The sequence below is a fragment of the Sus scrofa genome, chromosome 3 (genome assembly GCF_000003025.6).
Source record: "Sus scrofa isolate TJ Tabasco breed Duroc chromosome 3, Sscrofa11.1, whole genome shotgun sequence".
Lineage (NCBI taxonomy): Eukaryota > Metazoa > Chordata > Mammalia > Artiodactyla > Suidae > Sus > Sus scrofa.
Genome location: NC_010445.4, coordinates 9,806,246 through 9,825,013, shown reverse-complemented (window position 1 = coordinate 9,825,013; position 18,768 = coordinate 9,806,246). Strand labels below are relative to the sequence as shown.

The window sequence follows — 18,768 nt, the reverse complement described above, 5'->3', positions numbered from 1 at the left end:
CTAGTGGCTTCCTTCTTGGACAGCACAGTTCTAGAACATTCAAGATTTTTCTTCCTTTATCCCTATCTGCTTTACAAAATGTTTGCTCTCCAGCCACAGAGGAGACCCAGCACGTGGAGTCCCCGGCCCCCAGCCCAGGCCAGTCCTTGATCCCCGGATCCCCCATGGTTGAGGCCCTCAGAAGCTGACCCTCCTGCTCCAGCCCAGCCCTGGATCTGAGGTTGAGCAGTGGCAGCTTGTTGCAAGGGTGTCCCTGGCTGGTTGGCCTGACCTGCGGTCTCTGGCTGTAACCTCGTGGCAATAACTCTCGTCCCTGGTACACTGGGGCTTCTTCCCATGCGCCACGAGGCAGGGCCCAGTCGTCCCATTTTGTAGAGGAGGAAACAGGTTTGGTGAGGGCAAATGCTTCTGCTAGCACGTGGCAGGTCCAGCTCATGTCCAGGCAGGCAACCTTCCAGAAAGGTCCAGCTCCCTAAGTTTTATTCTGCACAGCTCCTATGCCCTGCACTCCTGTAGGCCACAGCTCAAGAGCTGAACCCAAGCTGAGGGGCCGCCGCCTGGGAGCATGGGGCACCACAGGCAGGCCCTGGGTCAGGCTTCCCAGGCTGTGCCTGGAGCCCAGCCCCCCCAGTCCATCCCTCACCGCCTCCAGGCCTCAGTGTCCCCATCTGTGTTCCAGGAGGTTGGACGAGAGCACTCTCAGTGCTTGCCTGCAGCTCTGCCCTCTCTCTGCCCCCAGATCTAGGCTGTGATAAGACACGGCCCCGGGTGACCCTGCAGGAGTGGAATGACCCTCTGGACCACGACCTGGAGGCCCAGCTCATCTACCGGCACCTGCTGGGTGTGGAGGCCGAGCTATGGTACGCACCGGGAGGGGGCCGGAGCCGGGATTTGGGCTCGGGGCTCCTCCATGGTGGCTGGTCTCTTCCCTTCTAATCAGGCCCCGCGCCTTCCTGCCTTTGGCGGTCACAGCTGGGAGGGCGCATCTGCAGCACGAGGCTGGTTCTGGTTAGGAGGAAGGTCCCCAGGGCTGTGGAAGCCCAGCGTCCGGGCTGCTCCTGGCCCCAGGCTGACCCAGCCCCTTCCTCCGTGCAGCCTGCCCGTGGTGCCTGCAGAGCACCAGGGCTGCCCTCGGCCAACTGGCTGAATTCAGTGGTTCTCAGTCCTGGCTCCAGCTTAGAAAACACAGGATGCTTTTAAGAAGCAACTTTACAAAACAGGATGCCTGGCCCAAGCCCACTGACTCAGAACCTCTGGGGATGGAGTCCTGAATGGGGATGTTATCAAGCAATGCATCGCTTCCTAAGAGCCCTGCTTCCCGGAGCCTGCTGGAACGCAGGCGTTCCCCCCCTGCCCGCCACAGCCTGCAGGGGTGCCAGGCATCCTTCCTGTTCCTCGCCCGCTCTCCCGGGTTTATCACCTCCTCGGAGCCCTCCACAGCTCATGCCGTCAGGAGCTCAGTCACTAGCGCGGCCTCCAGGTCACGCTGCAGCCGCCTTCTTTCTGATGGTGTGGCCCTGTCCCTGGTTCCCTCTTCACCCTACTCTGGGCCCCTATGCTTAGTGACTTTGTCCTTCACCCAAGGGACAAAGCCGTCACCTTGTCTGCTCTGCCCCGAGACCTACATTTCTCCGCCTCTGAGACTTTTGCACCTGCCTGGAGCCCCCTTCACTTGCTTGGCCACACCCTAGACTGGCCCTTCCTCCTCCTCTTCAGGCTCTGTTTTAGTTTCACTTCACGTATAAGCTCATTTACTATCAGTGATCACAGAACCAGGTAAGTACTCTTATCACCCCTCAAAGCACAAGGCAGCAGAGCCAAGATTCGAACCCAAGCCACCTTGGGTCTGGGTGAGACTGGTGGCCAGGGTCCTGACCAGCACAGCCTGCCTTCAGGGCCTCCCCAGCTGTAGAGCCACTGGGCCAGCCCCCTCCCATCCAGCCCACTGCCCCCGCCACCCAGCACCCCCAGACCTTCTGCTCCACCAGGACCTCCAGCCACTGGTCCCCCTCTGTTTTAGTTCCCTGTGGCTCTAACAAATGACCATACACTTGCTTTGTCCTGTTAGAATAAGTGCTGACTGAGCAGATGAGCTGCAGGGTATGGGACTAGATGAGCCCACAGGGCCTAGGAGGCATCGAGGAGGAGGCGTGTGTTAGACGCAGCAGAGGGACGCCTGTCCCACAGCAGAGCAGGGAGATGAGCAGAGGGCCGAGCCAGTAGAATTCCTGTGTAAGGAACTGCAGGCTCAGGCCGCTCACGCTCCCTCTGTGCACCTGCACGGAGGATGGTACCTGAGGGGCCCGGGGACCTTTGGTGAATCTCGATTAGGAGCCGTGCTTGAAATGGTACTGTCTTGGAGTTCCTGATGTGGCACGACAGGATCAGCAGTGTCTTGGGAGCAGTGGGACGCAGGTTCAGTCCCCAGCCCAGCACAGTGGGTTAAGAATCCGATGATGCCGCAGCCGCAGCTGCAGCTTAGGTCGCACCTACAGCTCGCTTCTATAGACCTGGAAACCCCTATAGGCTGAGGGCAGCCTAAAAAGAAAAAAAAAGAAGAAGAAATGCTACGCTCTTGGTCCCATGAGGAATCTCATGGCCAGCTAACCTTAGGCAACTTTCTGGCCCCGGCGGGCTCTCTCCCCCAGGGCGCACCCGAACAGGAGCCACGAAGTTCAAGCTCAGTTTCCAAAGCTTGGTGCCTTCCATTGACACCCCCCCCCGCCGCCTTGTAGGAGTAGGGGGTGGGGGGACCCAAGGAGGCGGCTGGAAGAGGGGCAGCAGGAGGTGACCAGGGCTGAGACCTGGCCGAATTTCTTCCTGCGCATTGATAGAGTCGGCCCTCTGCTCCCAGGAGCCTCCCAGCTCAGGAAGCACACCCTGGGTCCCCCAGCCTTCTAGGCAAGGGCCCCAGGAGCCCTCACACCCCGTCTGCCCCCACAGGGAGAAGCACCGGCAGCTGCTGGCGGGGCCAGGAGCAGGTCCTATGCCCACGGGCCCTGGCGAAGGTAGGTGCCTCTCACCTGAGCCCCATCAGGGGTGCTGCAGGGGGAGCCCTTCCTAGGGGCCCCTGATCTCCAGCTCAGCCCTACCTGCTCTGCCCCCATCCTGCGTCTGCCTCCAGCCCCCCAAGACCCACTGGCCCAGCTGCTCCAGGTGCTGCAGGATCTCAAGGAGGCCCATAGATCCAGTCCAGCAGGCTCCCCATCCTCGGAGCCCAGCCACCTCCTGGAGCTGCAGACGTGAGGCTGACCTACGCCCCCACCGCTGCCGAACCCCACCAGGTGCTGGGAGACCCCCGTGCACACCCCGCTTTTCACCTCAGTCCCTCTTGGAGTGCGGGGCTTGGGTCTGTCCTGGGCCGGGGGACCAGGGGGCCCAGAAGTCCAGAGCTGACATGACTCTGGCCCGTTGTTGCCCACCTGGCATCCCCGAGGGACTCAGGAGCACCTGCTCCTCTCTGAGGCCTGGCTGCTCCCTGCCACCCCTGCAGCCCAGACTCTCCAGGGACCCTTCTCTCCTGCCCAGGGCAGACCCAGCTGGAAACACTCCTAGGGTGGTCCACGCCCAGTGGACCCAGAGAGGCACGAGGGAACGTGGAGCCCAGGAGACCAGGCCTCCAGCTCAGCACCCCCTTTGCTCCCGGCCACAACCCCACCTGCTCTCCTCACGGCCTCGCCTGTGCCCCCGGGGAGAGCATCGCGGTGCTTTATTGCCAACAATAAACCTGCTGGGACTGCGGAGGCTCGGGGCTGTCGTGATGGGGGTCAGATGCTGGTGGGGGTGGCCGAGGACTGGGCCCTCCAGCATAGCCTCTGCTCCCCCTGACCCAGAGAGCTCCTCTCTCCTCCCACCTGCTGTCCTGGCCATACCTTGGTGCATCCCCCAGAGGCTGCAGAGCCTGATCTGTCCCTCCCTGCAGCCCCCCAAACAGACCTTTTCTCCAAGTGTCCTGAAGATTGCACGCGGGGGCAGGTTCAGAACCTCTAACCATGGAAGTTCCCGTCATGTCTCAGTGGTTAGCGAATCTGACTAGGAACCATGATGTTGCAGGTTCTATCCCTGGCCTTGCTCAGTGGGTTAAGGATCCGGTGTTGCCGTGAGCTGTGGTGTAGGTCGGCAGCTGTAGCTCCGATGGGACCCCTCGCCTGGGAACCTCCTTATGCCGTGGGTGCGGCCCCAGAAAAGACAAAAAAAAAAAAGCCCTGGCAGTGTCTTATGCCAGCCCCCTGTCCCAGGCAAGGCTTCCTCTGGTTGTCACCTCCCCACCCACCACCCAGCCCATCCCTAGACACACAGCAGCCTCCAGCGCCACTGATGAGGTGGTAAGATAGGAGGCACCGGCTCTTCGGCACATTTTTAAAGCTTGTGCAACCAAGCTTGAGCCTCACCTGTGAATCCCAGACCGAGGACAGTCCCCAAGGGCCTGGGTCACAGGCAGGACCCCTGGCCCAGCTCGGGGGCAGGGCCACGTGGGCAGACTGCATGCTGCCTGCTTTGAGGCGATGGGGTGATGGTACAAGGGTCTGCCCCCTCCCCTCTCCCTATGGCTTTTGGGGCCATAGTGACCTTTCCTCGTGGCCGCAGCCTGCCAGCCCCTGGGACGTTCATCGCCTCTTGGTCATGATGCTAACCATCTGTGGGCCTCGTGAGCCTCCTCGCAGGACCTGGCGTCCTCTCTCCCTTCACAGCCCAGGGCTCAGGCCCAGGAGTGCTTGAGCCTGCTCCCTGCTCTGCGCGCCCCGCCCTCACCAGCAGCTCGCTTCTCTGGCTACTTCCTTGGGGCCTCACACACAAATTCGCAGGCCTCTTTGATTTTCTTGGGTGTCAAGCACCTCATGGTAAGGAAGCATGGACCCCAGGGTCTACTGAGACCCAGGGCAGGGTGTGAAGGGGAGAGAGGCTCCTGCGGGACCTGAGACCAATAGGACGGAGCGATTAACTGCACACCCACAGGCTCCTGCTGGCAACGCCCACCACCGTCTCCACCAATGGATCCTGGCGTGGGCGTGGCCACCGTGGCCGGAAGTGGCGTTCAAATGACTAAATGCCCGGCCCTGCCCCCACCTCACCTGTGAGCACTCTGGCTCCTAGGTTCTCTTCTCAGGTTCTGAGCAGAGTTACCTGCAATCCGGGATGCCACGTTCTTTTTGGAGGCCACCTGGCAAAAGGACAGGGACAGAAGAGACTCCTGCCTGCCCTCAGCACGGCAGGTCCTAAAGGTCAGACTCTCCATCTGCACAGGGAGTGTGGACACCACCACTTCCCCAGGATCGCCAAGCCTCTTATTCATCTGGGGCCCCGGGGCAGGTCCCCCCAGATGTCCTGAGGGTTTGATTGGGCCCCCGGACAGAGGCCTGCAGCCTAGGGGGCTGGCGTTCACTACAGGGCAGGCACTCTCGGAAGCCCTCAGTGGGCACAGTTCACATGGTACGTGCATCTGTCATAGTCTGGGCCGATCCCATAAGAAATCTGAGCAAGTTCCACCATACTCCTCTTGGGAAATTCCCGACGATGTATATTTTTTGAATATGTTAAAAAAACAGGACTCTTGGCGTTCTCATCATGGCACAGCCGAAACGAATCCGACTAGGAACCATGAGGTTTCGGGTTTGATCCCTGGCCTCGCTCAGTGGGTTAAGGATCCTGCGTTTCGTGGCTGCGGTGCAGGCAGGCAGCTGTAGCTCTGATTAGATCCTGTAGGCTGGGAACCTCCATATGCCACGGGTGCGGCCCTAAAAAGACAAAAACACCAAAAAAAAAAAAAATGATTCTTACACCAAAATACAATGAACATGTATCAAAGATTTATTACGCATCGAGGAGGAATTGAGCGTTTGGCAAACCTGGTTCGTGGACTATTTTGAGAACCTGAGCAATGTTAAAACAAGATTGTGATAATAGATACAAAACTGGTGGATGGAGTTTTCGTCTCTGTGGGATAGAAACCTACAAGTTAATAGATAACTTCAGTGTCTGGGCTCTTAATTGAAGAGTAAACATTAATGTCAAACACAGGTCCATTCCCCAAGATTAGAGATTTGGCAGACTTTTTCTGCAAAGCCCCAGGCTTACAGGTTTTGGTCACAATTACTCTTGCAGCACAAAAGCAGCCACAGACAATAAGGCGACAAATGGGCATGGCATAATCCAGCGAAACTTGATCTACAGAAACAGGTGGCAGACTTGATTTGGTCCCAGGGCCCTCACATTTTGATAATCCCTGCCCTAGATATTTAACTAACCCTTGGTCAGGCCTGTTCATTGGTGCTTCACTGTGGCATTGATGGGACAGGCCACGCAGTCTCCCTTCCCCTTATTTCCGAGGTTGGATAAAGTTTCCTAGCATCTGTGTTCTAGCAGCCCCTTCCACAGTGGTGCCAGGCCGGCCGAGCACCCTTCAACTTAGGAGAAGATGGGAATGGCCACTTGGCCTTGTCTTGGGGCGCTCCAGCATCGAGCCTCTGAACATTCTTTGGGAAGCTGACAACTTCTGGAGCTCAGGGTCTCATGTTGGTCAGGGTATCGAAGGGGAAGTGTGACCAGAACTCCCTAGAGCAGACAGACCACCACAGTGGCAGGGACTGGACCCCCTGCCAGGTTAAAAATCCTCTCCCCAGGAGTTACCGTCATGGCTCAACGGTAACAACCCCGACTAGCATCCATGAGAATGTGAGTTCGATCCCTGGCCTCGCTCAGTGGGTTAAGGATCCAGCGTGGCTGTGAGCTGTGATGTAGGTCAGAGACGAAGCTCGGATCTGTGGCGTAGGCTGGCGGCTACAGCTCCGATCAGATCCCTAGCCTGGGAACCTCCATATGCCGTAGGTGTGGCTTTAAAAAGACCGAAAAAACAACCCTCTCCCCATCCCATCCCTGGCCCAATGAAGTCCAGCCAGCCTCATCACCCTGGGTCCCTGCAATCCTGGCAGTGGCAGCATCATTGGTGTGGACTTTCCCAGGATGACTCAGAAGGATGCAGGTTATAACCTCAGGGTATCATTACTGTCATTGTCCTCTTTTCCTCCCCAGTTAAAGAGCCTCCACCCCCACCCACTTGGCCTGGAGAGTCTAGGTTGGTGTTGGCCTCCCCCAAAGGACATTTTCTCACTCCAGGGTTCAAGGCTCAAGTAGGAACTAGCCCTTCCCAGGAAGTGGTGGGGGAAGCTCCAGATTTCCTTGAGGGCCCCTTGGGTGTTGCCCAGCCCTAAAGAAACAACTGGGAAGCTGGTAGGGCTCCAGGAGCTAATCTGAACCACAGCCCCTGTTGCTTCAAAGCACTCAGGTAGGACTCTTAGGCGAAACTGTAGAAATACCAACCCACCAAAGCTAACTCATACACTTATCTTTTCAAGTTCTTCTCACACCTGTGTTGACTCAAAACAAAAACGACAACTTGAAATTTGCGAGTTAGCTTTCATCAGGGACCTTATTGAGGACCAGAGCCTGGGAGACAGCCTCTTTGCTAGCTCTGAGGAACTGTTCCAAAGAGATGAGAGAGAAGCCAGGATATTTAGGAGTTTTTGCTGAAAAACAAACATGTAGTCACGCATCGAAAGATTACTGCTAATCACGAAAGACAGACTTCTCAAGTTAATGATTTTAGTCTTTTTCTTTGGGGAGATGCAAGAATCCGAGCTCATTGAAATTGTTCCCTGATAGGCGTCTTAACTGTCTAAGGCCAGCACCCTGTTTTTCTCCGTCCCGAATGTCCCTCAGGGCTCATAGTCAGGGGCAGGGCAGTGGCTGGCAGGCAGCCTTCTTTGTTTACTGAAATGACAGGCAACATTTTTTCTTTGTCCTCACCTGTATATACCAACCTCTTCTCCAGCCACAACTGCCCCCACTAACAAGAAGCTCATTAGGCTACAAGCCCACTTGACAAGCCAGTGACCACTCAGCCAAGAGTCCTGTAGCGGTCTGCCTTGGCAAGGGGGTTATCTATACACAACAGTCTAGCCCAGAGGAGGCTTCTTGCACCTCCCCAGTGGCCACACCTGCCTACCCCACCAAGGCTCTACCACCCCAATGCTCCATTCTTCATTCGGAAGCCTCCTGCTGTGTACTCCAAGGGCACATTTCCAAAGAGGGATCAAGGGACAGCGGGAGTGGAAAGAACAGCTCAGGGTTCCGCTTGAAATGGACAAGGAGGTGTCAAAACCAATCACCCGCTAGTGATCTGAGCATGCGCCAAATTGCTCCCCCAGGTGAGCCCGGGAGGGGAGTCTCCGGATTCACGCGTGCGCAGAACAACCAGCTCATCTCGCCGGCTTTTCGCGTGCCTGAGCAAGATCCTCCAGACCGACAGGGGGCAATGAACTAGTTCCCACACGGGTTTGGCGCCGCTAGCGTAATCCGGAAGTAGCCGCTGACCCGGAAGTGGTCGGGCTCTAGGTTTCGGGAGGCGGTGGTGGTGGTGGCGGCGATAGCTGACTCTTTGGAGGTGGCCGCGGTGCTAGGATGAACGCCCCTCCTGCCTTCGAGTCGTTCTTACTCTTCGAGGGCGAGAAGAAGTAAGTGGAACCGGCCTGGGCGGGGAAGGTGGCGGGACCGTCAGCGCACGCAGGTTCTGGGGAGTCTCTGCCCGTCCTCTGTTGCGTGGGGACAGAAGCCACTTTTGCTCGAGCGTCTGCTCGGCCGAGAGCTTCACACCTGTGTCTGCCAAACTTAAGACAGTCCTAGGCGGTGGTGAGTCTCCCCGTTTTGCAGAGGAAACCAAGGCTCAGAGAGGTTAAGTAACAAAGTGGCCGGTCTGTATTCTGGGATCTGGTAGCCCCCTCACTGGTCTTCCCCTCCGCCGCCTTCATCCTTTTTGTTGCATCCAGAGGGATGGCTCTCAGACTCACACCGGATCTTCATTCGCTGGTGTAAAACCTCCAGGGACTGCTCATTGCTTGCAGAGGAAGCCAAGTGTAATCCAGTGCTCAGGCAGACTGGGCTTGGCTCCTGGATCCCCTATTTAAGGACTCTGTGGTTTTGGGCAGGTGATTTAATCTGCCCGAGGCCCACTTTCCCCATCTAGAAAAAGGGCTTATTACTGTATTAAATCATAGGTTATTCTCTAAGAGGAGATTAAACGAGATAGTTTATGTGAAGTATTTAGTCCTGGGCTCAGCACTGGCTCTTCTTTCTCATAATTACCTGTTTTGCAGGGCTCTGTGTTCTAGCCCCTGCCATCCCTGTCACTCTCCCTTGCGAGGCAGTAGCTCTCAGCTGGGGGCCATTTTGCCCCCCACCCCCCGCCCAAAGAACTTTGGCAGAGTCTGCAGATGTTTTTGATTGTCATATAGGGGATGCTCCTGGCATTTAGTGGGTAGAAGCCCGGGCTTCTGCCAGCATCCCGCAGTGTGTCATACGGCCCCCTGCAAACAAGAGTTGTCTGACCTAAAATGGCAGTGGTGCCAAGGTGGAGAAGGAGCAATCCAGAGTAGGCATGGGTCCCACAGAACCAGACGTGGCAGGGCTCGAGGTATAGCCACACTGCTGCTCTGAGAATGAGAGGTCTTCCTGATGAAGAGATGGGGAAAGGCTTCGAGGAGGAGGAGGAGGAGGTGGGGCTGAGCCTGCCTTGAAGGGCAGGGTTTAGAGTCCCGGAAGGAGGGAACCCCCAGCCCCCACCTGTCGCCTTTACCTCTTCCTAGGATCACCATCAACAAGGACACCAAGGTGCCCAATGCCTGTCTGTTCACCATCAACAAGGAAGACCACACGCTGGGAAATATCATTAAATCGTAAGCTCCAAGTCAAAGGCTTTTGGTGGTTGTGTTTAACGGGGCTCTTTGGAAGGACAGGCAAAAGTTCCAGATGATCTCAAGTCTTTCTAAGCTCCAGGAAGTCCTTCTGGGTGCTGGCTCTGGGAATTCACATCCTAGTATCTTTTCTTCAAAATGACACTGGCCCCTATCTGTTCACGTAGCTATGTGTCTGCGTTGGCTCAGTTATCTGGCTAAAGGAAGGGAATGTGCAGTGAGTTGCGAAGTAGGCCCGGTTGGGATGCTGTGCTCACGAGCGAGCGTGGGGAAGCAGTCAGGGTTGGCCACCCACCCTGCCACCGTTTGTGACATTGACCTTGATGATGCATGGTATTCTAAGATGGATGTGCCAGAGACTGTAGCTGCGTAGAATAAGGGAGGGCGTGGGAGAGGGGTTGTGGCCATCAGGTGCTCTATCCTGTGGGTACCTCATATTGGTTGGTGGGTGTTATTTGCACCGGTGAAGTCCTGGCCAGGTGGGTGGCCAGCAGTGTGATAGCCGCTCTGGCCCAGGGACTTGCTGTTTTGCTGCTGAGAAGGGCTACCAGTGAAGCGGTGTCTTTCCCAGGTTTGCAAGTTAGAGTCCGTGGGCAGGAGCCTACCCAGCCTCCTGGCATGAGCAGGGGCTGGCGAGGCCCACCTTCTGTCTGGAGGACTCTGGCCCAGAGCCAAGCCAGTGGTGCACCAAAGCTCTCCTGGGGCCCCGCTGGTCCCACAGTGTGAACCCAGTGTTCCCACCTGTGCCATCCTCACCCCCCAGTGCTCACAGTTGACAGGCCTGCTCTGGAGAAACCCCATGTGCTCACATGATGCAGGCTTCGCTCACAGCCTCAGGGAGGAGGACCTCAAGTGCCCGGAGGACTTCTCTTTCCACTTCAGTGACCGCTCAGAGCCTGGGCCCCTCCCGCTGCTGCTGCCTGTATTCACTGCACCGGAGGCCCTTTGGGGGCTCCATGTTCTGGCTTCCCGCACACTGGCTGGGTTTTTACTGCCTGGGGAGGTTTCTCTGGGCCACTGTGGGGTCCCTGATGTCCCCTGAGAGAGGAGGTTGCTGGGAGCCCTGTTCCTTAGGGAGGGCCATTGAGCATCGTGGAGGTAGGTGTGTTGGGAGAGGCGGCCCCATGTGGTCCATCTTCTTCAGTGTGTCTGTTTTACTTGAAGAGGGGACCCAAACAACTGAAGCTGAAGAGCAGCTGCCTTTGCTCCCAGGCCCCAACCCAACAGGAAGACGCCTTGGGTAGAGGGCCTGGGAAGCCGCAGAGGCCCGAGCCCCCGGGGCCCTGGCTCACCCTCCCTGCCCCCTGCCCGTCCCGTGTCCCAGGCAGCTGCTGAAGGACCCCCAGGTGCTCTTCGCTGGCTACAAAGTCCCGCACCCCTTGGAGCACAAGATCATCATCCGCGTGCAGACCACGCCGGACTACAGCCCACAGGAGGCCTTCACCAACGCCATCACGGACCTCATCAGCGAGCTCTCCCTGCTGGAAGAGCGCTTCCGGGTGAGCAGCTGGGCGCACAGCTGCGGCGGGGTCGAGGGGTCGGGGGGTCGGGGCCGGTTGTTGGCAGACCCCAGCCTGTGTGCCCAGAGCCACGGCGTCCTCCTGCCCACACTGGCACTGCCCCTGGGTTGTTTCCGCGGATGTATTTGGGGTGGGGGGTGGGAGGAGCAGAGGTGATGACAGAGCAGGGGCGTCCCCCACAGCGGGCAGCAAGTGTGGACTGAGGGGTTACGGAGCTGAGGCCTGGGCCCTGCCCTCCACCCATGGGTGGAGTGAACCTCACCTGGTGACCAGGGGCTCCTGTGCGCTTGCGGTCCTCGTCCCCTGCTGCCTGGGGTCTGTAAGGCCCGGCTGCTTCCAGGGCATGACTGTCTGTCTCAAGGGTCACTCCTCTTAATGGGGTCCCACCATCAAGAAGGCCAAGTGGGTGTGGTCACAACTGTTCACACAGGGGGCTTCAGAGTCTGGACTATCTAGCAGGGAGGGAGCCACGGCTTGTCAGAGTTCCCTCTTGAGGCACCGGCTCCCAGGCAGCACCTCTGCTCCACCGACTCCCTCCCGCCCCAGGGGGCAGGACCTGGGCCTCGAAGACATAAGGGGTGGCTGGGGCTGGCTGGAGGGTCCCGGGGGCTGCTGGCTGCCCAGCACCCTGCACGGTGGAGGGCCCTGGTGTGCTGCCTCGCAGCTGTGCTCTGGGGACCAGCAAGGCGGCAGCTTCCTGGCAGACCTTGGTCAGGGACCCTGGGACCTCCTCAGCCCAGCCGCCCCAGCCACAGGTGCCGCCTCCCTCCTCTGACACAGGTGGCCATCAAAGACAAGCAAGAAGGCATCGAGTGAGGGGCCAGAAGGAGTCCTGCTTAGCCAGCTGCCGCCCTGCCCCAGGCCCTGCAGGCAGCGCGTGGAGAGCGCACGTCCTCCAGCCATGGGCCTCCTGTAGATGCCAGTGACCCCTCGCCCCTGGTGCACCTGTGTCCTGTACATAGACGGTTTTATTTTCCTAATAAATGTGGAAGGAAGAGCCCAGCTGTGGCCTGAGGTGACTACACAGCAAAGGGACTATCCGTTCAGTGGAGGCAGAGGGCCTGTTCCACAGCTGCTCTGGGGGCAGGAACAGACTCATTCTGGACAAAAACTGGGAGCCTGGGGCTCTCAGGACAGGGTCTCGAGCAGGACACAGAAACCCCGCGTGCTTGCAAGAGTTTCTGCTCTGCACGCCTCGGCTGCCAGGCCCGCCTGTGTCACTCGGAATGGGGACACCAGCTAGGGTCCACACACAGCTCTCCTCTTCTGACACAGTAGAGTTTAATAAAAACATTTACCGATAAAAAGATCCCTCCACCCCCCTGAAGGCAGAATAAGTTAGGCTGTGTCCGGGCGCCCGGCGGAGCGGGGCGCTGCTGCGCGGTCAGGGCCGCGCCCGCCTCCAGATGGCCACGATGTTGGAGTCGGTCAGCGCCGTGAGGTAGGTGAAGGTGCGGTTGGCCACCACCATGTTCACCATGGTCCTGGTCACCGTCTGGCCCAGGGCCTGCGGCTGCGGCCACTTCAGGATCTGGTGGGAAGAGAGGGCGTGGGCTCCCGCTTCCTGCGCCCGGCCCTCGGCCGCCCCGGCCCTGGCGGGAGGAGCGCCGTGCGTACCTGCGTGGGGGCCTGCGGGGCCACGGGCAGCGGGGGCCGCTGTGCCAGGATGTGCCTGACGTCGTAGATCCACACATGGCCCTCCTCGTCCCCACAGAGCACGAGCCCCTCATCTGCCAGGACAGGTGGAAGCTGAGTGGGCAGAGCTCCAGGGGACGGGGGAGCTCCAGGGGACGGGGGGCGACAGGCGGGCGACTCACCAGGACAGGTGCTGAGCGAGAAGTAGGCCAACTCGGTGGGTGACCACTGCAGCCGAGCCAGGACCACCACAGCCACCGTGGACTGGCTGCCCCGGCCCAGCCATGTCTGGCTCCAGCTCCACAGGCAGATGGTGCCCAGGCCGCTCCCCTTGGAGGCTGGCAGGGAGAATGAAGGACTGTGCCTGGCAATTCCTGTTCCACAGCGGGAACCCCTCAGAAGCCCTGGGAGCCCAAAAGGCCTGACCAGAGCCCACCTGGGTGCCAGGAAGCCAGCCTGCCCGAGCTGGGCTCACTCACCCACGACGTCCTCGTTCACGAAGGCCAGCCCGTCCACTCTGCGTCCAGACGCCTCGGAGCCCTCGGGGAAGGTGAACTCCGCCTCACACACCCTGCGGGCGGCAGAGCAGCTGGTCGGCCAGGGAGGTAGCAGGCCTGCTCAGAGAGCCGCCTGCTCAGTCAGGTACCGGCCCAGTATTTACTTGGACCCCTGCCTTCCCTTCCAGGCCCTGGAAGGGGAAGCCAGCACCAGAGTGCTCGGACTCACTGGCACAGGTGGCTGGGGCTTAGAAGTGGGGGGCCCCCCAGCAACACCCCTGGGGCTGAGATGAGCAGGCCACCAGCCAGAGGACGTTTTTAGGCCAAGGGCTGGGGGCCTGGGAAAGAAGAGACTGGGGAGGGGTCCTCTCTGACCCTGGGACAGTGGGCCGTGGCTGCTGAATGATTCCGAGCTGGCGGCGGGGGCATCGCACTGCTTGGAGGAGCCACCCAGCAGCTGCCCAGGGTCCTGGGGCCTGAAAGGCAGCTGAGTACCAACCACGAGAAGCGGACACAGGAGGCAGGGGGCAGACGTGGGCGGACGGGGAGGGAGGAGGCGGGCCCAGGGCTTCACTCCCAGGTGCGGCAGGGCCCCAGCACCCAGCTGGACAACGGCCCCGGTCTGCACTGAGGCGCCGCCACAGTTCCTTCCCACCACCACTCCCCCAAAGTTCTTCCCAGGCCATTCTCATCGTGGCCCACAGAGCCAGCGTCCCCAGGCCCAGACAACCCTGCCACCCCACCCTGTACCATTCCTTCCGGTTTTCCAAGCCAGGGCCAGCCCTCCCCACCACTGGCCCTCTGCGCACACATCCCTCCGCCCAGGACACTCCGTCACGGGGCTCACGGGGACAGCATGAGCCCGAAGGCCTGCCCGTCGGCCCTAGGTCACCGCTCCCCTCGGCCTCCCTGCCTATCTCGGAGCACCAGTCACTCTTTCCTTCCTGGCCGCCAGGAGCCTCCCTGCGGGGTCCTGATGCCCATCTCCCCTACCAGCTCTGGGCCCTAGGAGGGCAGGGACCCTGCCAAGCACTGTGTCGGGCCTTGCAGGTGGCACAGACGAGCCTCACTCCTGCCCGGAAACCATACCCCCTCCCTCCACGAGCCCTTGGACGTGAGTTACTGTCCCCACTTTGCAGACTTGGGGATGCTGGACAGGGGGACGTCCCACTGCTGGTGAGGGCAGCGCCGGGTGATCACAGCCCAGAGGCCTTTGCTCAAAACATGAGCAGGAGGTGGAGACAGGTCAGCTCTGAGAAGAGACCCCTGAAAAGAGCCTCTGTGGCTGCCCGAGCAGGGGGCATCACCCTGTCAGGGGTGCCCGGGGTCAGCCGCCTGGACCGGCAGCCGCTCAGCAGTGAGGACTGGCTTTCAGGGCATCCCCACGCTTCTGACCTCCTCTTCTGGGGCTGGTCCAGCCGCACGTCCCAGCAGCAGCAGCCGCCCTCGCAGCCGGCCAGCAGGTAGGCATCCGGGCAGGAGGCAACGGGGCAGAGGCGCAGGGCGATGGAGGTGGTGTCGAGTGTGAGCAGCTGGCTGCCGGCAGGCGAGGACGAGAGTGTGAGGCCGGACTCAGGGGGCCGCCCCCCGCCCCCACCCCGCCTCAGAGCATCACCTGGCCTGGAATTCATAATCGTGGTTGGGCACCCCGATGTCCCAGAGGACGATCCGCTTGTCATAGGAGGCCGCTGAAGGGGGGCGGAAGGAGGGAGGTGGCCTGAGGAGGCAGCCCAGGCTGAGCCGCGGTCCCACGGCAGGGAGGGCGGGCCCGGCAGGGAGACAGACGACTCCGGGCCTGCCACCCTTATCTCGTCTAACCTAACATGCCCCACACCAGATGTCACCCTCACTGGGCCCCCCACACCTGGGGCCCCGGGTACCCACCCAGGTCAGCCACGACTCCCAGGCCACAGGCTGGGAGAAAGGATAGGACTCAAAGCCTCGTCAGTGAGCCACGAAGCATTGTTCCTCCCACAGTCTGAGCTGACCTGGGCAGCCAGGGAGAGAGCCCCAAGGCGCCAGGCTGCAGGGTGAGGGTGTGGGGAGAGGTCTTACTGAACAGGTGGGTCTCGTGGGTGGGGCTGAAGCAGAGGGTGGCAATGGCCTTCTTGTGGGCGCGGATGACCCCGCAGCAGAAGCCGGCACGCACGTGCAGCAGCCGGACCAGGCCCCGCAGGCCTGCAGCTGCCAGCACGCTCCAGCGCTTCTTGTGGCCTGCCTGTGTGACCACCGTCAAGGCCGTCCAGGCCACCGAGAAGAACTCCTGGGGCGGGGCGGGACGCGGAGCAGTCAGCAAGGGGCAGAGCTACCAGTGTGCACACGCGCGCCAAGGCAGCCTGGGGCACCGCAGCCCCGCATCAAAGGAAAATGTTACCTGGTGAGTAGGTGGCAAGTCCGGCCCCTGACCCCAGCACTCCTGCCCCCAGAGCCGGGGCTTGCCCACCGCCCCGCAGGAGCAGGGCCCTGGCGCTCACCTCGCCGGGCGACTTGTACTTGTGCAGCACAATGCCCGTCTGGCAGTCGATCACACACACAGCCTCCCCGCCACACGTGGCCACCGTCTGGGATGTGGCCCCTGCGTGCCCTGTTGGGAGGGGTCGGCCTGGTGAAAACGTCCCCTATGAAGTCTCCGCTGCAGCTCCCTCCTCTGACCTTGCCGACACCTTTTAAGCTCTGTCCCTCCCGATTCCTCCATCCACCCGGGCAGCTCCCTTTGGGGGGCACTCCCAGACGCCTCGCCCTGCCTGCCCACCAAGGCTGTACCCTCGTCCCAGGCCGGCTCGAAGGCGCAAGCCCAGAGCTGGGTCTCCAGGTCCCGGGGGCTGTTGTTCTTGCTGTGGCACTGCAGGAAGTGCAGGGGCTCCAGCTGTGGGGGCAGAGGGGGGTCACGGCTGCCCCGGCCCTTGCTCCCGCCACACGCCCCGACACCTTGCTAGCTCACCTGGCTGCCATCAGAGCCCACCGGGCTGCCCTCTGCCTGGGCCAGTGGAGAGGTGAGCTCCCGCTTGCTGGGAGAGAGGCTGAGTGGGATGTCACTTGGCCGTTTCAAGGCCACTGGCCTGGCCTGTGGAGGTGGTGGGGGAAGCTGAGGCCGTGGTGACCTCACACCCATCTTCCCGGGGCTTCCTCCCCACCACAGGCTGGACTGCACCCCCACCCAGCCACCCGTGAGCACGGGAGGCAAAGGGTATCAGGGTCAGAGAGAACCATCTGGATGCATCTCCTGCCCCACCCCCACCCGGCCCCCCGGCCCCCGGCTTCCCAAATGCCTTTCTAGGCAGGAAGGAAGCACACTCACCCTGGGCTCCCGGGTAGCTCTGGTTTTGGGGGGCCTCTCTGGGATGTCTGCCTCATGTACGTGGGTCCCACCAGAAGCCACCAGCTCCTCAGAGATCATCCGCACCTGTGGGCCAGGCCACTAGGAAGCCGGGCAGACCCTCCCCAGGCACCAGGCAGAGGGTGCTTCCTGAGTTGGGGAAGGGTCTTTCTGGTGAGCAGGGCTGCCCTCCCTGACCCGCCCCCCCCCCCCACATCCCCTAGAGGCCAGAGACATCCAAGGCGGCTCAGGCCGTGGGAGCCAAGGAGGAGCTGGGAGAAGCGACTCCCAGCACAGAGGGGTGAGGACATACCCGCCACTGCGTGAAGTCACTGAGGGACTCGGGCCCGTAGCGGACGTCCCTGACGGCAGACCTCACAAAGTCCGCCTGAGCCTTCTCCGTCTCCTCCTCTGGGCTCAGCGCGGCCATAAACTTCTCCCAGTGAGCTGTGACCTGGCACGAGAGGGGCCAGATTCAAGCCCGGCACACCGCAGCCATCCTGGACCCTTTGTGGCACCTCTGCCTCCAATCCCATGGCCAGAAGTGTCTCAACCTCACCACCTCCGGGGCGCCTCCCCAAACCACAGCCTCCTCAGCTGCATGCTGCACAAACCCCAGCAACACACATGGAGAAACAGCCCCAGAAGGGAGGAGCTGGCGAGTCACCATGAAAGCATCCCAGCCCCCACTGCTGGGACTGTACATGTGGGGAGCAGACCTCCACAGACAAGACGCCAAGCACCACTGTCAGGCTCAGGACCGCTCAGCTGCCCCCCATACCCCACCCTCAGTGTCCTCCAAACATTCACTTCCATCACTGGCTCCTCAAGGCCCCCAACGACTCCCAAGCACCAGAGACACCTTCCCGCCCCTTACCCTGCTGGTCAGCTCCCGGTTCAGGTTCTCCACCTGAGAGCAAGTGGAGGAAGCATCCTTGCCATTGACCTTGCGGAGCTTGGGCAGGAGGAAGGAGACTTTCAGGTTGTCACTGACCTGGGGGGTGAGGGAAGAGGAGCTTGTGGTTGCCTCAGCCTGTGGCTGAGCCCAAGCCCATAGAGTGCTGGCCCTGGGCATGGAGCCGCCGGGGGCCCACACTTACTGTCAGGAAAGGATTGCCCTCCAGGCTGAGCTCCTCGAGCTGTGGGAACTGGCACAGGGCAGTGACGTCGCCCAGCTGGTTGTTGGCGCAGCGGAGGATGCGCAGGTGGGACAGGCCCAGGTTGGCGGGCAGTGTCTCCAGCTGGTTGTTGGAGAGGTCCAGCTCTTGCAGCTGCTTCAGGCGGCTCAGGAGCTTGGGGTCCAGATGCTCTGAGAGCAGTTTCAGCCCTGACAGGCTGGGGGGAAGGGCAGAGAGGACGGGCTTAGGGGGTGTGCGGGCCTCCCACCTGCACCCATGGCAACCCAGGCACTTCACAAGGCTTTTCTGCCTGACATTTTCCCGCGTTTTCCCAACATCCCCCCACCTTTAGCTTAGAACTTCTTTAGAACCTGGAGCAGCTGGCCCCCTCCAGGATTCTTTTCCTGATCCTCTGGGGGCGGGGAGGGGGGAGGTGTCTCTGCTTTCCAGGTCCTCTGTAGTTATCTCAACAGGTTGCTCCCTATTCCTTATGCAAGATTTTCTCCCCAGCAGCCCAGGCCCACCAGACCCGTCTCATAGCGAGAAGACGGCGTTTGGGCCGAATGATTAAAGACTCTGTGGAACCGACAGGGTGATAACGAGGCCGGACAGGGAGAGAGGAAAGATCCCAGGTTTTCTTCCCAATCGCCCGGCGACCCAGGCCCGGCGGTAGGCTGTGTAGCCCCAGCCCTTACTCTAGGCTCCGGATCTTCCCCAGCCGGTCGCTCTTGGGTCTCCCCCGCTGGATGAGCAGACGCACCGAAAGGGGGCCCATGGCGGGGAGGCGCGGCTCGCGGTGGCCCGAACGGCGGCACGGGACTCCGGTGCTGGCGCCAGCGGTTTGCCGAGTCCAGGAGGTGGCGCCGCGCGAATCCGTCGCCGGCGACGACCGGAAGGAAGCGGCCCCGCGGGCCTCATGTCCCGCCCGCGGACTAC

General features: G+C 60.7%; 3 protein-coding genes across 13 annotated transcripts in view; 2 read left to right on the top strand and 1 right to left on the bottom strand.

Annotated features, from left to right (window-relative positions):
* RASA4B (RAS p21 protein activator 4B) overlaps nucleotides 1-8,438 on the top strand; it is a 29,765-nt gene extending 21,327 nt beyond the window's left edge. For 3 of the 11 annotated variants that reach the window (XM_013995503.2, XM_013995504.2, XM_013995506.2), the window contains 3 exons: nucleotides 740-860; nucleotides 2,944-3,008; nucleotides 3,087-5,924. In XM_013995503.2, the coding sequence (XP_013850957.2) occupies nucleotides 740-860; nucleotides 2,944-3,008; nucleotides 3,087-4,036 (1,136 nt within the window). In that variant the 3' untranslated portion in view covers nucleotides 4,037-5,924. Of the gene's footprint in view, nucleotides 1-739; nucleotides 861-2,943; nucleotides 3,009-3,086; nucleotides 5,925-8,204 lie in introns of those variants that run through there. The other 8 variants (XM_005661946.3, XM_021086275.1, XM_013995507.2 and 5 more) reach the window with 7 other exon arrangements.
* POLR2J (RNA polymerase II subunit J) lies at nucleotides 8,357-12,268 on the top strand. The gene is made up of 4 exons (XM_003124394.5): nucleotides 8,357-8,510; nucleotides 9,639-9,728; nucleotides 11,071-11,245; nucleotides 12,047-12,268. The coding sequence occupies exons 1-4, from the start codon at nucleotides 8,458-8,460 to the stop codon at nucleotides 12,080-12,082; spliced, it is 354 nt and encodes a 117-aa protein (XP_003124442.2). The 5' UTR covers nucleotides 8,357-8,457; the 3' UTR covers nucleotides 12,083-12,268.
* On the bottom strand, nucleotides 12,526-18,763 carry LRWD1 (leucine rich repeats and WD repeat domain containing 1). Its single transcript, XM_021086276.1, has 15 exons — nucleotides 18,528-18,763; nucleotides 17,815-18,049; nucleotides 17,592-17,708; nucleotides 17,028-17,168; nucleotides 16,697-16,801; nucleotides 16,340-16,462; nucleotides 16,162-16,264; nucleotides 15,873-15,982; nucleotides 15,454-15,661; nucleotides 15,014-15,086; nucleotides 14,794-14,934; nucleotides 13,381-13,472; nucleotides 13,084-13,239; nucleotides 12,884-12,996; nucleotides 12,526-12,797 (listed from the first exon to the last, which is right to left on the bottom strand). The coding sequence occupies exons 1-15, from the start codon at nucleotides 18,605-18,607 to the stop codon at nucleotides 12,651-12,653; spliced, it is 1,944 nt and encodes a 647-aa protein (XP_020941935.1). The 5' UTR covers nucleotides 18,608-18,763; the 3' UTR covers nucleotides 12,526-12,650.

Bases quoted from the DNA above. Each gene is read 5' to 3' on its own strand.
- LRWD1 (XM_021086276.1), bottom strand. From the start codon at position 18,607: ATGGGCCCCCTTTCGGTGCGTCTGCTCATCCAGCGGGGGAGACCCAAG. The intron at 15,662-15,872 runs GTGAGCGCCAGG...GCCCCGCCCCAG, and splicing joins AGTACAAGTCGCCCGGCGAG to GAGTTCTTCTCGGTGGCCTG. The intron at 13,473-14,793 runs GTCAGAAGCGTG...TGCCGCCCGCAG, and splicing joins GACCAGCCCCAGAAGAGGAG to GGTGTGTGAGGCGGAGTTCA.
- POLR2J (XM_003124394.5), top strand. From the start codon at position 8,458: ATGAACGCCCCTCCTGCCTTCGAGTCGTTCTTACTCTTCGAGGGCGAG. The intron at 8,511-9,638 runs GTAAGTGGAACC...ACCTCTTCCTAG, and splicing joins CTCTTCGAGGGCGAGAAGAA to GATCACCATCAACAAGGACA. The intron at 9,729-11,070 runs GTAAGCTCCAAG...CCCGTGTCCCAG, and splicing joins CTGGGAAATATCATTAAATC to GCAGCTGCTGAAGGACCCCC.